At 44.4% G+C, this 14,923-nt stretch overlaps 1 protein-coding gene across 11 annotated transcripts in view; it reads right to left on the minus strand.

Moving 5' to 3' along the window:
• The window catches only part of LOC119972708 (cAMP-regulated phosphoprotein 21-like), a 503,944-nt gene that overhangs the window by 52,908 nt on the left and 436,113 nt on the right, over window positions 1-14,923 (minus strand). For all 11 annotated transcript variants that reach the window (XM_038809853.1, XM_038809854.1, XM_038809860.1 and 8 more), the window contains one exon: window positions 6,188-6,314. In XM_038809853.1, the coding sequence (XP_038665781.1) occupies window positions 6,188-6,314 (127 nt within the window). The remainder of the gene's footprint in view (window positions 1-6,187; window positions 6,315-14,923) is intronic.

A 14,923-nucleotide genomic window follows, 5' to 3' on the forward strand; every position in this document is an offset into this window, starting at 1 on the left:
TTCTTTACTTGATTAGCGCTCGCATGCCTGCACTCACACTTCACGTACTAAATTCCATCTGCTGCTTGTCTGCACATTCTGCTAGCTTATCTATGGCCAATTGCAGGAGATTTGTATCAATGGCAATGTTTGCCACACCTCTAAGTTTGTATCAACACCAAATTATAAACCTAGTCATACATGTATATACATATTGCAGAGGATCTAGCACTGACCATTGGGGAAACCCAGTTTATACCATCCTCCACTTTTAAAAAACGTAACTCACTTGTTTTCTGTCCGTACGCCAACTGACATTGACTATCTTATTCTATGAGCTGCATTTCTGTTAATGCGACTATAATGTAGAACTTTTGTCAAATGCGTTCTTCAAATTTAGATAGGCAACATCCATTGAGCTCCCTTTATTAACCTTCTCTGTTACTTCAGGAACAAAAGTCAATTAGTCGAGTACAATTTACCGTTTTAAAATCTGTGCTGGCTCTACTTAATTAACTGAAACTCTCCAAGTGCTGATTGATTTTTTTCCCCCTCATTATTATTTCTCAATCCTTGCCAATTGCTGATGTGAAACTGACCAACCTGTAGTCAATAGGATTCATCTAATTCCCTTTCTTGGAAAAGGGTGTCAGATCTGTTACTCACCAATACTTTGGCACCACCCCTGCACCTAGAGAATATTGGAAGATTATGGAAAGCCCTTCTTCTGTCTCAACTGCCACTTCTCTTCACAACCTGGACTAGAATATTTACGCTCCCTCTCCAGTGGGTTCTGAGGTGGAGGTGGGGGGATGCGCTTAAAATTGCAAGAACGGAAGAACGGGTTTCGCTTTGGGATTCTACCTGCCCCGACCTTGTCGTGATTCTGCGCAATAATGGGCAGCGTCTCAGAGGGGAAGCCTGTCCTTGCACTAATCAAGGCCTTTAAGTGGCCACTCAATGGCCACTTCAGGGCTTTTTCCTGCCTGGCTTCAATTCTCAGATTGGCGGGCAGAAACTAAATCGGGGATGAAGCTGAAAATGAGCTATATACAATCTTGGGTGGAGAAAGGGGAGCACCTCCATCAGAAGCTGCCTTCTGACTGGGGGGCACCCTTGTCTTAGGGCCCAGTGACCTCCGAACCTCCCTCTCCCCTCAACCTATCTCCCAAGTCCAAGACAAAGTCGCTGTTATCCTGAAAATTCTGATCCTGCGATATAAGCCATCTGGACGAGGTGATGCATCAACTCTCAGCATGGCCTTTGCAGTACATTCTGTCAACCCAATATATCCTGTTACCTCTACCGTGTTTGTGTCAGCACCCTCTCCCTTAGTAAAAACTGATACGAGTAAGGGAGGGCAAGGCAGGAACATCACCTTCATACCTTTTTTCTTTCTAACTGCTTACCATTTACATGCCAGGAGACAATGCTTGGGTTCTCTTTTAAATTAAGTGTCATCCTATTCTCATATTCTCTCTTTAGCAGTTTTATTTTCCTCTTCACTTTCCCTCTGGACGTATTGTATTTGGTCTGGTTCATGTTTGAAGATACCCAACATGCATCATGCACCTTCTTCTTTTTTCATCGTGTTCTTTATCTCGCTCGTCATCCAATGAATCCTGGCTTTGGCTCCCCAATCTTTTCCCATTGTTGCAATATACCTAACCTGTACCCGTTAGATAAATACATTTTGCTACTTTAATGGACAATTTCAAATCAAAAAAAGATTTGGACAGGATCACTGTTCTTATCCATAAGAACCGGTTAAGAGTTTGCATTCTTGGATTATTGAAGCAATCACGGTTTTAGAAAAAATACACTAGATTAAACTATTAAATTAATATATCACCTGCATCATTATTATACTGTTACATGGTAAAAATACATGTTGTGGAGATGCCAGGACTGGGGTGGGCACAGTAAGAAGTCTCACAACAGCAGGTTAAAATCCAACAGGTTTATTTGGAATCACCAGCGTTAGGAGCATAGCTCGTGACTCACCTGATGAAGGAGCTGCGCTCTGAAAGCTTGTGATTCCAAATAAACCTGTTGGACATTAACTTGGTGTTGTAAGACTTCTTACTGATAAAAATACACTTAAAGGTAGTTTAAAATTAAAACTCACATAGTAATTAACACAGCAATCAGTTTTTTTTCTCATTTGGATGATGGAGGTGGGCTGGAAGAAGGAAAGCAAGTTGTTGGCTTTGAGATTCAGCCCAAGCAATTTCCTCTATGGAATAAGTTAGGTTAAAACTTTCAAATCTCTTCAAAAACAAAATCAGCCCAGCCCAATCAAACCATCCTTGAAGGCTTTTCAAAATGCACTAACAAAGCTTACATGAATAAAACCAGCATTAAAAGCGTTCAATTAATAATGCATCAAAAATGTAGTTAGTATGCATAATGTATATTCTATCAATATCTGCCCGTTCAGGGTTTGACCAACGGGATAATGTCAAGGTTTTCAACAGGAGCAGCTTTGTGATGGCTGAATTATTTGCACAAAAAACGTATTGAGAAAATTTCAAGGAAAGGATTTCAAAATAACTAGCTAAACGATGCAGAAGTGATCCAATTCCAAATTTTGATTCTACTCTTTTTAATAAGAAAAACAGTATTTTGGACGATGAATGTGTGGCTTCTGAAAAAGAGACCGGTTCACTGTGAGACCTGCTACTCACTCTCAGACAGTGTAACGGCCCCCTCTCCAGATGCTTGGTACTGTTTCCAATGAGCTGGCTCTTCACGATACATATTTAGTAGCTCCCATCTTTAGTAGGCAACATTCATATTGCGATATACTGAAAACAATTAGGTAGCGAACCGAATAATTTTACACCTTTCAACTTGGTAATGTTAAACAATTCTAAACACTGGGTGGTTTGTTATTTTTTTAATGTTATTTGTTTGCTTGGAAACTCTGTATTAGCATTGCATTTTGTTGGCAAGATTTCTATTTACAAAATAGTCTGCTTTGCCATCCACCCTCGCTTCTCTTCCTCAGTGTTACACAAGTACTGTCAACGTTGTAGTTGTTAGCTATGTAGAGCAGCATCATGTGTCCACAAAGTATAACACCTACACTGTTAGGTCGGATGTATAAAAAATATTCCTTAAACAAAGGGTCCCAGTTGGAACTAAATGGAGACAGGGCTGAAAAAAAAGTAGCCACTGAAATACCAGCCTCCATTTCCATCCTTGGCTATTTTCAGGAGGGCAGGGATGGAGTGAGCCCCAGAACCCACCTGTTCCAAATAACAAGACTCATTTGGAGCCCAATCCAGTTAAGGCTTTTAATTTTCATACAGGCGCTTGGACCTTAGCAAATTTGGGGCTTGATGTCAGCTGCAAGGAGGCCTAAACTAGGGATAGAAGGCAGGAAAAGTTCAAAAGCTAAGTAAAATGGTTGTACCCCTTTGCAGTTCCTCATTTTCTGATGTAGCACGAGTTGTATCAGTGTTCATTAAGTTCTGTGATGTCAAGATTTGAACCCTTTAAACAATGTGTTTGTCAAATTGTTACTGCTGCCAACTGGCAGGCTGTCAGGTTGAAAATCCATGATGCGGAGATGGCGGCGTTGGACTGGGGTGAGCACAGTAAGAAGTCTTACAACACCAGGTTAAAGTCCAACATGTTTGTTTCAAACACTAGCTTACGGAGCACTGTTCCTTCCTCAGGTTGAAGATCAGCACTGTAAATGTGAAATGTCTACAGATGAGTTAAAATTATCATCTAATGGTTAAAAGGGTAGATTATATTTCACACTGTTGCAAAAGGTGGCCTAGTATAACAATGTACAAAATGTTCAATCTTTGCTTATTGCTTTTATATATTTAGGCTAAGCATCTATTGAGATAACTGTGTTTAAGCCTGTATGTATATCTAGGGATATCTTATGGCTCTTGAATACAATCCAACTGCCTAATTGTTTTACAAGTGCTTGCCTTTCTTTACACAGCTGGTGTAAAGAGTCTGCTTGTTTATTCAGGGAGTTTTATGGGTTCTTGACTGCAATCCAGCTGTCCAATATTTTTACAAGTACTTGCCTTTGCTTACACAGATGATTTGAAGAGGTTGTTCATTTACTCTGGGAGTTTCCTAGGCTCTTGATTGCAATCCAGTTGCCTAATAAGAATGCAGGTGGCTTGAATGGTTGGTTTGTTTACTCATGGAATTTTCTGAGTTATTCAATGGTGTCCAACTGTTATAATTGTGAGGATTTAAAAGTGACCAGAATTTTAATTGCACATAAATAAGCCACTGATTCCATCAGGGGAACTGGACTGAGGTGTTTTAGAAACAGAACTGGGCCTTTTTATCTGCTCCCTCTGGACTCGGCCGACCTCCATATAGAAGCTAGCAGGTCCATCTCCAGACTGCCTAGGGCCTGGAGCCCTGGGAAGTCCCATCTGGCTGCAGTCTCAAGACGGAGGTAGAGTTGCAATGGTGGTATGAGCCCCATGTGTTCAAAGAGGCTGATTTCTTTCTTTATTTCAAAGGACGCAATTGATCCTTGTTCCTTAAAATCCAACTTACCGTAATATTTTAAAGAAACAAATCCAATTTCCAGGCCCTGTATTTTTCAGTAATTGACTTGATGGCACTTGACTTAATTGACTTAATTGGACCCAATTAATTATTGTACAATGCAATACTCAAATTTGATGTTATAGATCTATGATAATGCTGCTGGTTATGAAAGTGACCCATGGTCGGTTGTAAATCTATGGAGTGTTCTTTTATGGCATTTCTATTCGTTAAAAGGTAAGTGAATAAATACAGAGCCTATACGGGGATTCAGTAGTATTTTTTATGGAATTCCTACCTCAATTTTTCATTGTTCCTGCTACCAGCTATGGTATTCAGACAAAAGAGATCTTGCTGCATGAGGAATATAATGCGAGGCAATATTCTGTTGTCAAGAAGCACACAAAGACCCTCCTGTTGACATTGACTGAGGGCTGGTTTAGCTCAGTGGGCTAGACAGCTGGTCTGTAATGCAGAACAAGGCTGGCAGCGCGGCTTCAAGTTCCGTACCGGCTGAAAATTCTGAATTCCCCCTCTGTATAACAGGCGCCGGAATGTGGCGACTAGGGCAGTGTTCTTCAAAGTCGGGTGCGGGTGTTGGGAGGGTCGCGGAGCCTTTGTACGTGGCGCTCCCGATCGCGCAAATCCCCGTGCAGCAGCTGGCTTTTCATAACACCTGCTGGAAGTGGCTGCGAACATGTTGATAAAAATTCGGCCGCATTGCGCATGCATGCACCATGATCGGGCACACATGCGCAGTGCGACCATTATTTTTTTAAACGGTTGCAGCTTTTTGTTTTACAAGTTCTGTAGTGGTTTTTATTCATTTACTCTATTCATTTAATTTTTATTTTTTTCATTTATTTTATTCGTTTTATTTTTTTTACAAGTTCGGGGGGGGTTTTATTCATTTTTTTCATTTATTTTACTCTTTTTTTTTTACAAGTTCGGGGTGGGGGGGTTCATTTGATAAAATTTTACAAGAAAAAAATTTAGAACTTTGGACAGATGGAGACTCCATACTTTCCGACACCAGAAGACTTCATCTTCATCCAACAGGTTCCATTGGAGGAGTGTGTACAAGAGAAAGGGACCCAAAACCATTTCCTCCATTTTTGTCAGCAGAAAACAAGGCAAGAGAAAATGGTGGGTCACACAGGTCGGCCGGCGTGGGTCCCGAAGGTTGGCCGGTTGGTAAAAATGGGTCCCCGGGAAAAAAAGTTTGAAGAACACTGCACTGGAGGCTTTTCACAGTAACTTCATTGCAGTGTTAATTTAAGCTGACTTGTGACAATAAAAAGATTCTTTATTTATTTATTTTGATAGCCATATTAACTGTATTTACCTGGTTTAGGAACAGTGGTTGTGGTTATTTGTTTTAATGTGTCAAATTTTTGATCTATTGCAAATGCGATCAAAATTAATCTCCAGGTTCACACAATCTGCTAGGACAATAAAGTCATAGACTTCCTACTCTAAGGACAATTTAAAGAAATTATCATCAGACTACTGTGCAAAGCGACCCAAACCTACAACACATGCACATATCCAGGCATTTCATGGAATTCAAAAGGAAAGGCAGGAATCTGTACTGGATGTGAAGCTCTAAAAGTGTGCCATAGATTTGGATCCATGCGCCAATGGGCAATCAGGCAATACAGCAGAAATTACATACCTGTCTGTTGTGTGGTCTGTGGTATATGCTGACTTCGCTGTGCATTGTATTGAACAGAAGCAACAGGCCTGAACTGTTGGGCTGTTGAGGTAGGATACTGGCCCGATGGATAGTAATACACTGGCATCTGAAACAGATGCACAGCAAACATATCAAGTAATGTATAACTCAATTACTTGGGAAAATACTCAAGAACATAAGTGCAATTCTAACTAATTTCATTCGGGTACAACATTTAAAACAACATTTACTGAAAAACAAAAGATTTGATGGATTAAAAATACATTTGCCCAGCATTGTTGTTAATCTGATAAATGATTTGCTCTTTCGGATTCCTCTAAGTAACCTATTTCCAGATGCACAATGCTGACATCAATCTCATTATCACTGTGTGAAACCATAAATCAGGATACCGACTGCTGAGTTTTACTCCAGCCCAATTCCCAACACAATTAGTTCTAGCTCCGGGGAGCCACAGGCAACTAGTAGCATGATAATAGATGTATGAACAACACAGCTAGATGCTCCTAGATAAACAACACTACCCACAGTGGATTATGTTTTTTGGTATTTAATGACCTGGGAAAGCAGTCTGTTCCAATCGGCCCTGTGCATATCAGATCGAAAAGCTGGATAAACTTTACACACATTGGGAAATTGACACAGATCACAGAAAATGATCGCTTTTGTCTGACAACTCCACGATCAGTTTAGGACAATCACAGCAGTGAAACAGGAGTGCAGATGTTTTAGTTTCTAATCATTTTTTTGTCAAAGGGGAGCAATTTGCTGGTTCATGAAATTTCAAAAATTCCGCTTAGACCTGGTTGTAACTAATTGATATGGGGAAAACAAAACAATTATTCACACAGCAGGCAATGTTTTTACAAAACATTGCTGATAAGCATTTGCATTAAGGCATATAGCTCTGAGAGCACCTGTTAGCCGAATACGGTCTGAATACTGACCCAAATTAATATTCAACTTTTCGCCCAGTGAGATGTTTTATTCTTAGGAGTATATTAGTAAAGTGTTGCGAAACACAAGCTGTCTTCACGAAGGCAGAAAATCACTGACCCTGCATGTCCAACTCAATTAAATATGATTAATCGAAGCTAATAACCTCCATGTGGACATTGCCTAGATATAGCACAAGAAATTGCAATCACAGCTGCTTACTTAATAATATTTCTTTAATACAACAAAGCAGTATGTTAAAATTTGGGAACTGGTGTACTGATGCCACTGAATGCTGCAGAGCACCCTGACGGGGGAGGGTGAACAGTCAGCAGTCATGGTACACATTGGTACCAATGGCAAAGGCTGAAACAGGTATGTTCTCCTGAAGTCAGAATTTAGGGAGCTCGGTTGGTAATAAGCAAACAGGACCTCAAATAATCAAGTAATCTCCAGATTACTCCCGGTACCACACACAAGCGAATATGAGACTAGGACAATTCAAAAGTGCAGGAGGCAGGACTTTAGATTCCTGGGTCACTGGGAGCTGCTCTGCATAGATTTGGCTTGGACAGGCTGGATGGTCTGCACCGAAACAGAGTCGGAACACATCACCTTGCTGGGTGATTTGCTTGTGCTATTTGGGAGTGTTTAAACTCACTCGGCAGGAGTGTTGGAACTAGGAGGCAATATCAGAGTTGAATACCAAGGTGCACAATATACTAGCAAAGATAGATAGCACTCGAGTTGGAAATAGTGAGTTATTAGGTGGGTTCAGAGTAAGGGAATAAGTGTAAATCAGGGTTACTGTGCATGTACGTGGATTCACAGAGTGTCATAAATAACACTGGGGAGGTCCAGGTGCAGATTGTCATGTGGAAATATGGGCTGGAATTCTCTAGCCGTTTGTTGGCGGCGGGATTCTCTATTCCTGTTGGGAGCGCATCCCTACCCGTGGGTTTCCTGGTGGTGTCTTCAATCAGAATTCCCATTAACAGCGGTGGGAACAGAGAATCCCGCTACCAACGAATGGCGCGTCACCCTCCGCTGCCGAGAACCACGTGGGTGGGGATCTGAGAATCCAGCCCATGATGTTGTGCCTAAAGCAGAGGTCTGACTCAAAGAAGGGCACTTTATATTGAATATTGCTCAATACAAGATGTTCAGGAAAGGTAAGGATGACAGGAAAGAGGGAGGATATTGATTAAGGAGAACAACGCAGTGCTGGGGAGGAAGGATATCCTAGAGGGGTCAATGACACAATCTACTTGGCTACTCGGCACAAAAAAGGTTCAAGCACATTGCTTGGTGTAGACTATTGGTTACCAACCAGTGGGAAAGATGTACATGAACAAATCTGCAAAGAAATTACAGAGAGATGCAAGAATTATAGAGTTGTTATAATGGGGGTAATAATTATCCAAACATAGACCGGCATAGAAGTAGTGTAAAGAGCAGAGAGAAGGACTGTTCTTAAAGTTTCTTCAAGAAAATTATCAAAAGCAGTAGGTTTCATGCCAAGGAGAAAGGAGACTCTTATTTATTGACTACCGCTCTGCCTTCAACACCATAATCCCAGCCAAACTCACATTAAAGCTCCAAAACTTACAACTCGGCTCCTCACTCTGCAGCTGGATCCTCAACTTTCTGACCCACAGACCACAATTAGTAAGAATAAACAACACCTCCTCCACAATAGTCCTCAATACCGGGGCCCCGCAATGCTGCGTACTTAGCCCCCTACTCTACTCCCTGTATGGTGGTTAGCATAAATGCTTCACAGCTCCAGGGTCCCAGGTTCGATTCCCGGCTGGGTCACTGTCTGTGTGGAGTCTGCACGTCCTCCCCCTGTGTGCGTGGGTTTCCTCCGGGTGCTCCGGTTTCCTCCCACAGTCCAAAGATGTGCGGGTTAGGTGGATTGGCCATGCTAAATTGCCCGTAGTGTCCTAATAAAAGTAAGGTTAAGAGGGGGGGTTGTTGGGTTACGGGTATAGGGTGGATACGTGGGTTTGAGTAGGGTGATCATGGCTCGGCACAACATTGAGGGCCGAAGGGCCTGTTCTGTGCTGTACTGTTCTATGTTCTATGTTCTATGACTGCGTGGCAAAATTTGGTTCCAACTCCATCTACAAGTTTGCTGATGATATGACCATAGTGGGCCAGATCTCGAATAACGCCGAGTCAGAATACAGGAGGGAGATAGAGAACCTAGTGGAGTGGTGCAGAGACAACAATCTCTCCCTCAATGTCAGCAAAACTAAAGAGCTGGTCATTGACTTCAGGAAGCAAAGTACTGTACACACCCCTGTCAGCATCAACGGGGCCGAGGTGGAGATGGTTAGCAGTTTCAAATTCCTAGGGGTATACATTTCCAAAAATCTGTTCTGGTCCACCCACGTTGACACTACCACCAAGAAAGCACAACAGTGCCTATACTTCCTCAGGAAACTAAGGAAATTCGGCATGTCCACATTAACTCTTATCAACTTTTACAGATGCACCATAGAAAGCATCCTGTCGGGCTGCATCACAGACTGGTATGGCAACTGCTCGGCCCAAGACCGCAAGAAACTTCAGAGAGTCGTGAACACAGCCCAGTCCATCACACGAACCTGCCTCCCATCCGTTGACTCCATCTACACCTCCCGCTGCCTGGGGAAAGCGGGAAGCATAATCAAAGATCCCTCCCACCCAGCTTACTCACTCTTCCATCGGGCACGAGATACAAAAATCTGAGAACATGCACAGACTCAAAAACAGCTTTTTCCATGCTGTTACCAGACTCCTCAACGACCCTCTTATGGACTGACCTCATTAACACTTGTATGCTTCACCTGATGCCGGTGTTTATGTAGTTACATTGTTTATCTTGTGTTGCCCTGTTATGTATTTTCTTTTCTTTTATTTTATCTTCATGTACTTAATGATCTGTTGAGCTGCTCGCAGAAAAATCCTTTTCACTGTACCTCGGTACACGTGACAATAGACAAATCCAATCCAATCCACTGTCAGTAAGGGAATATTTAGGTAACAGTGATCATTGTATCATAAGGTTTAGATTAGCTGTGGAAAAGCACAAAGACCAATCCAGAGTATGAATGATCAACTGGACAAAAGCCAACTCCACTGGGAACAATGGATCTGGGTCAGATAAATTGGAATTCAAGACTAGTAAGCAAAATTGTGACTGAACAAGGGGCTGCCTTTAAAGCGGAGATAATTCGGACACAGTTTAGGTAAATTCCCACTTGGGGGCGAGGTAGGTGAAATAAATCTAGAGAGTCCTGGATGATAAAAGACAAAGGGATTAAGATGAAGAAGAAAAAGTGTGCTCTTGACAGGTGTCACAAGGATAATACAATGGAGAGCCAGTCTGAATATAAAGGACTAAGGGGGGAACAGAAAAAAACAAGAGTGTGTGAAAAGAGACTAGCAGCTAATATATAAGGGAATCGCAATGTCATATGAATAGTAAAACCAAGGACAAGTCGGCCAGTTGGGGACAAAAGGATATTTGCACATAGAGATAGAGGACATGGCTGAGGTATTAAATACATACTTTGAAAATTGTCTTTACCAAAGAAGAAGATGCTACCCAGGTCATGATGAAATAGAAGGAAGTTCAGACAAGTGAAGATTTTAAAACTGATAAAGAGCATAGGTGGGATTCTCCGGTCGCTGATGCCGAAATCACATTCGGCGATCGGCCAGAGAATCCCCATTTGTGCCGAAATTGGGGGCAGTACCGCTTTTGCAATGCTCCGCCCCCTCAAAAACAGCGTTCTCGAAGAGTACGCCGCGCGCCGTCGGGATGGCCTCAGGACGTCACCTAAGACCCTCCTCCGATGCTCCGCACCCGGTGGCCCGCGTTCCCGACAGCGTGCGACACTTATCCTTTTCTTTTTCGTGAACCTGGTGTGGCGGCTGTGGACTGAGTCCAGCGGCGCCACAGTCGGGGGAGGGGAGGGGAACGGTCTACGGGCAGGGGCTGGTGGGGGGTGATCCGGGGGTGGCTAGGAGAGTTACTAGGGGACAGTATGTGGCAGGTCCGCATGCGGCCGGCGCCACGTTGCATGGCGTGGCCGCTGCAGGCCGCCTCCGTGCGCATGCGCGGCCACGGACTCGGCAATTCTCCGGCCGTATCTGCAGGATAAACCGGGTGCTGAACGCTGCGTGCCTGCTAGCCCCCCATCAGACGGAGGATCGGTGCAGCTTTTGCGCCGTTTTTTTTCTGGCATAAAACGCCACTGTTCCCACGCTGCCGTCAACACTTAGTCTTCAAAGCGGAGAATCCAGCCCGGTGTATTAGATAGGCTGTCAGTTCTCAAAGTTGCTATAACAGCAGGGCCGGATGAGATACCTTTTTTCTTTCCTGGCTCTGGGCATCTGACAAGGCCAGCATGTGTGGCCAATCCCTAATTGTTGTTGAACTTAACACAACATTTCAGAGGGCATTTAAGAGTCAATCACAGGGGGCAGCACGGTGGCGCAGTTGTAGCACTGCAGTCTCACGGTGCCGAGGTCCCAGGTTTGATCCCGGCTCTGGAGTTTGCACATTCTCCCCGTGTTTGTGTGGGTTTCGCCCCCACAACACAAAGATGTGCAAGGTAGGTGAATTGAACATGCTAAATTGCCCCTTAATTGGAAAAAATGAATTGGGTATTCTAAATTTTAAAAAAAGAGTCAACCACATGACTGTGGGTCTGGATTCATATACAGGCAAGACCAGTTAAGTTTGGCAGATTTACGTTCCGAAAGTACGAGTGAATCAGGTAGGATTTGACAACAATCAGTGATAGTTTTGCGGCCACCATTATTGAGACTAGCTTTAGATATCACATTTGATCAATTGAATTTAAATTGCGCCAGACGTCGTGGTGGGATTTGAACGCCTGTTCCCAGATCATTAGTTTGGGTCTCTGGATTACAATCCAGAGTGATTATCACGACATCACCATCTCTCTCAAGGATATCCCAAAGATACTGAAGGAAGTAAGAATTGAAATTGCAGAAACATTAGCCATAATTTTCCAGGCTTCCTTATACTGGGGGGTGGTCCAAGAGAACTGAAGAATCGCAAACATTACACCTTTGTGCAAATAAAGGTGTAACAGTGAGACCAGCAACTACAGTTTAACTTCGGTGGTGGGGAAGCTTCCAGCCACAATAGTTCGGGACAAAATTAATAGGAACTTGGACAAATGTGGGTTAACTGAACAAAACCAGCAGATTTGTATGTTTAACTAACGTCCTCGTGTTTACTTGAAGCAGCAAAAGCCTCATGATGAAGGTGGTGATGTTGATGTGGCCGATGATGTTGATGTGGCCGATGATGTTGATGTGGGCGATGATGTTGATGTGGCCGATGATGTTGATGTGGCCGATGATGTTGATGTGGGCAACAATGTTTTTTTTAATAAAAATGTTTTTATTGGCATTTTCAATTGTATGCAGTTACATTTTGCGTCTATCGTTGTGCAGTACATGTAATATTTTCCTGTCTAGTTACATTTTGTCACCACCTGTCTCGGTGCTCTGTCTTCGCTACCCCCGTGCCCCTAACGATGCCTCCCACCCATTCACATGGCGGTGTGCCCCCCTCCCTTCTGCACTCCCCCCACCCCCTTCTCTTTTCCCTTGTGTTTCCTGCCGTATCTGCCTTGTGGATGGGTGGGGGTGGTCTTTTGCTTCCGCCCCTCCCCCTTTGTGGCATCCCCTTCATTCCCTTAGGTTCCCCCTTCTCTTCCTCCCTCCCCTCCCACCTGGGATGTGTGTTCCTGTTAGTTTCCTTCTAGTTTTCTTTCTTTCTAGTCATTGTCGGCATCGAACAGGTTCTGGAAGAGGTTGACAAATGGCCCCCGTGCTGTAAGGAAGCCTTCCTCCGACCCTCAGATGGTGTACGTGATCTTCTCCAAGTGGAGAAATTCGGATAGGTCTGCCAGCCAGTCTGCAGCTGTGGGGGTGGGGGTGCTGCTGAACACCAGCCGAGCAGGATTCTCCGGTGTCCGATTAGGGAAGTGAAAGCTAGGGCGTCAACTCCCTTCCCCATGTGTAGCTCTGGCTGCTCTGATACCCCGAAGGTTGACACTGTCGGGCACAGCTCCACCCTCACCCCCACAACCTTGGACATTGCCTCGGAGATGGATGTCCAGAACCCAACAAGCTTGGGGCAGGCCCAAAACATGTGGGTGTGGTTGGCCGGTTCTCTCTGGCACCGCTCACATATATCCTCCACCTCCAGAAAGAACCTGTTCGTTCGAGTTCTGGTCAGGTGCGCTCTGTGCACCACTTTAATCTGCATTAGGCTGAGCCTTGCACAGGAGGAGGTGGAGTTGGCCCTGCTCAGTGCTTCACTCCAGAGTCCCCACCCCACTTCTGTCCCCAGTTCGTCTCGCCATTTCCGTCTGGTCTCGTCTTGTGATGTTCGATTCCTGTCCAGTAATTGTCCATACATTTTTCCACAGTTCCCCCCTTCCTTGTTATCTATATTCATCAGGTCCTCTAATAGTGTGTTCACCGGGGCCCTGGGTATCCTACTGTCTCTTTGCGGATGTGGTGGTATGATTAGCGTAGCTGCCTGCCATTGGTGCAGAACACCGGCTTACCATTGGCCCTGGTCGGTCATGTGTCTCTCGACCGGTTGGTTGAGACCAGTCATGTGATGGCTCCCCGAATGGTCAAGAGGCTAAGTTAACCCCGCCTCCAGGGCGGGGTATAAATACCCAGTACGCCCGGCGGTCGTCCTTCTACTGTAATCGACCGCAGGGCTAACATCTAGTAGATTAAAGCCATACTTTTGTTCAGCAACTCGTCTCGCGTTCAATTGATGGTACATCAGCGGAGAAACTGTTTTATTTGCAGGTGTCTCGTTTCTCTTCCTGTCGGTAGTTCCACCTCCTTTGTCAGTTTGTTTTGTGTCGCTAGTCTGTTTCCTATGTCGAAGTCCCTGACTGTCAGCGTTCCCCTGTCCTGTCTCCATCTCGCAAGAGTGGTGTCTAGCATGGTTGCTGGGAACCTGTGGTTTCCGCAGATGGCGACCATGGGATACATCTCGGTCAGACTGAAATGTTGCCTCATTGGGTTCCACGTTTTCAGTGTGGCACCTACCATTGGGCTGGATGTGCATTTTGTTGGGGGAGATATGAGTGCTGCCGTGGCTAGGGCCCGGAGGGTCGTCCCCCTACAGGAGGCCTCCTCCATCCATACCCACTCCGAGTTGGGTTCGTGTACCCATTCCCTCACTCTCTCCGCCTTGGTTGCCCAGTGGTAGTATTGCAGGTTTGGTAATGCCAAGCAACCCGCAATTTTTCTTCTTTACAGTGTTGGTTTGACAACTCTCAGATTATTATCCCCACACAAATGCCATGATTAAGCTGTCCACATTTTGGAAAAAGGCCTTGGGGATGAAGATCAGGATGAATCCAAACAGGAAAAGGAACCTTGGCAGCACATTCATTTTGATAGTCTGCACTCTCCCTGCCATGGAAAGTGGGAGTGCATCCCATCTCTGTCAGTCCTTTTTGACTTCCTCCACCACGCTTGTCAGATTCCACTTGTGAATCTGTGTCCAGTCTCTGGCTATTTGGATCCCCAGGGAGCGGAATCTGTTTTTGGCCAGTTTGAATGGGAGCCCCTCCATCTCTGTCCCTTCTCTGCTCAGGTTCACGGGGATTGCCTCGCTCTTGCCCAGGTTGAGTTTGTAACTCAAGAAGGCTCCAAACTCTTTCAGGATCTGCACAATAGCTTTCATTCCCCCCTGTGGTTTTGAGAGGTATAGAA

The sequence above is a fragment of the Scyliorhinus canicula genome, chromosome 10 (assembly GCF_902713615.1).
Source record: "Scyliorhinus canicula chromosome 10, sScyCan1.1, whole genome shotgun sequence".
Classification (NCBI taxonomy): domain Eukaryota; kingdom Metazoa; phylum Chordata; class Chondrichthyes; order Carcharhiniformes; family Scyliorhinidae; genus Scyliorhinus; species Scyliorhinus canicula.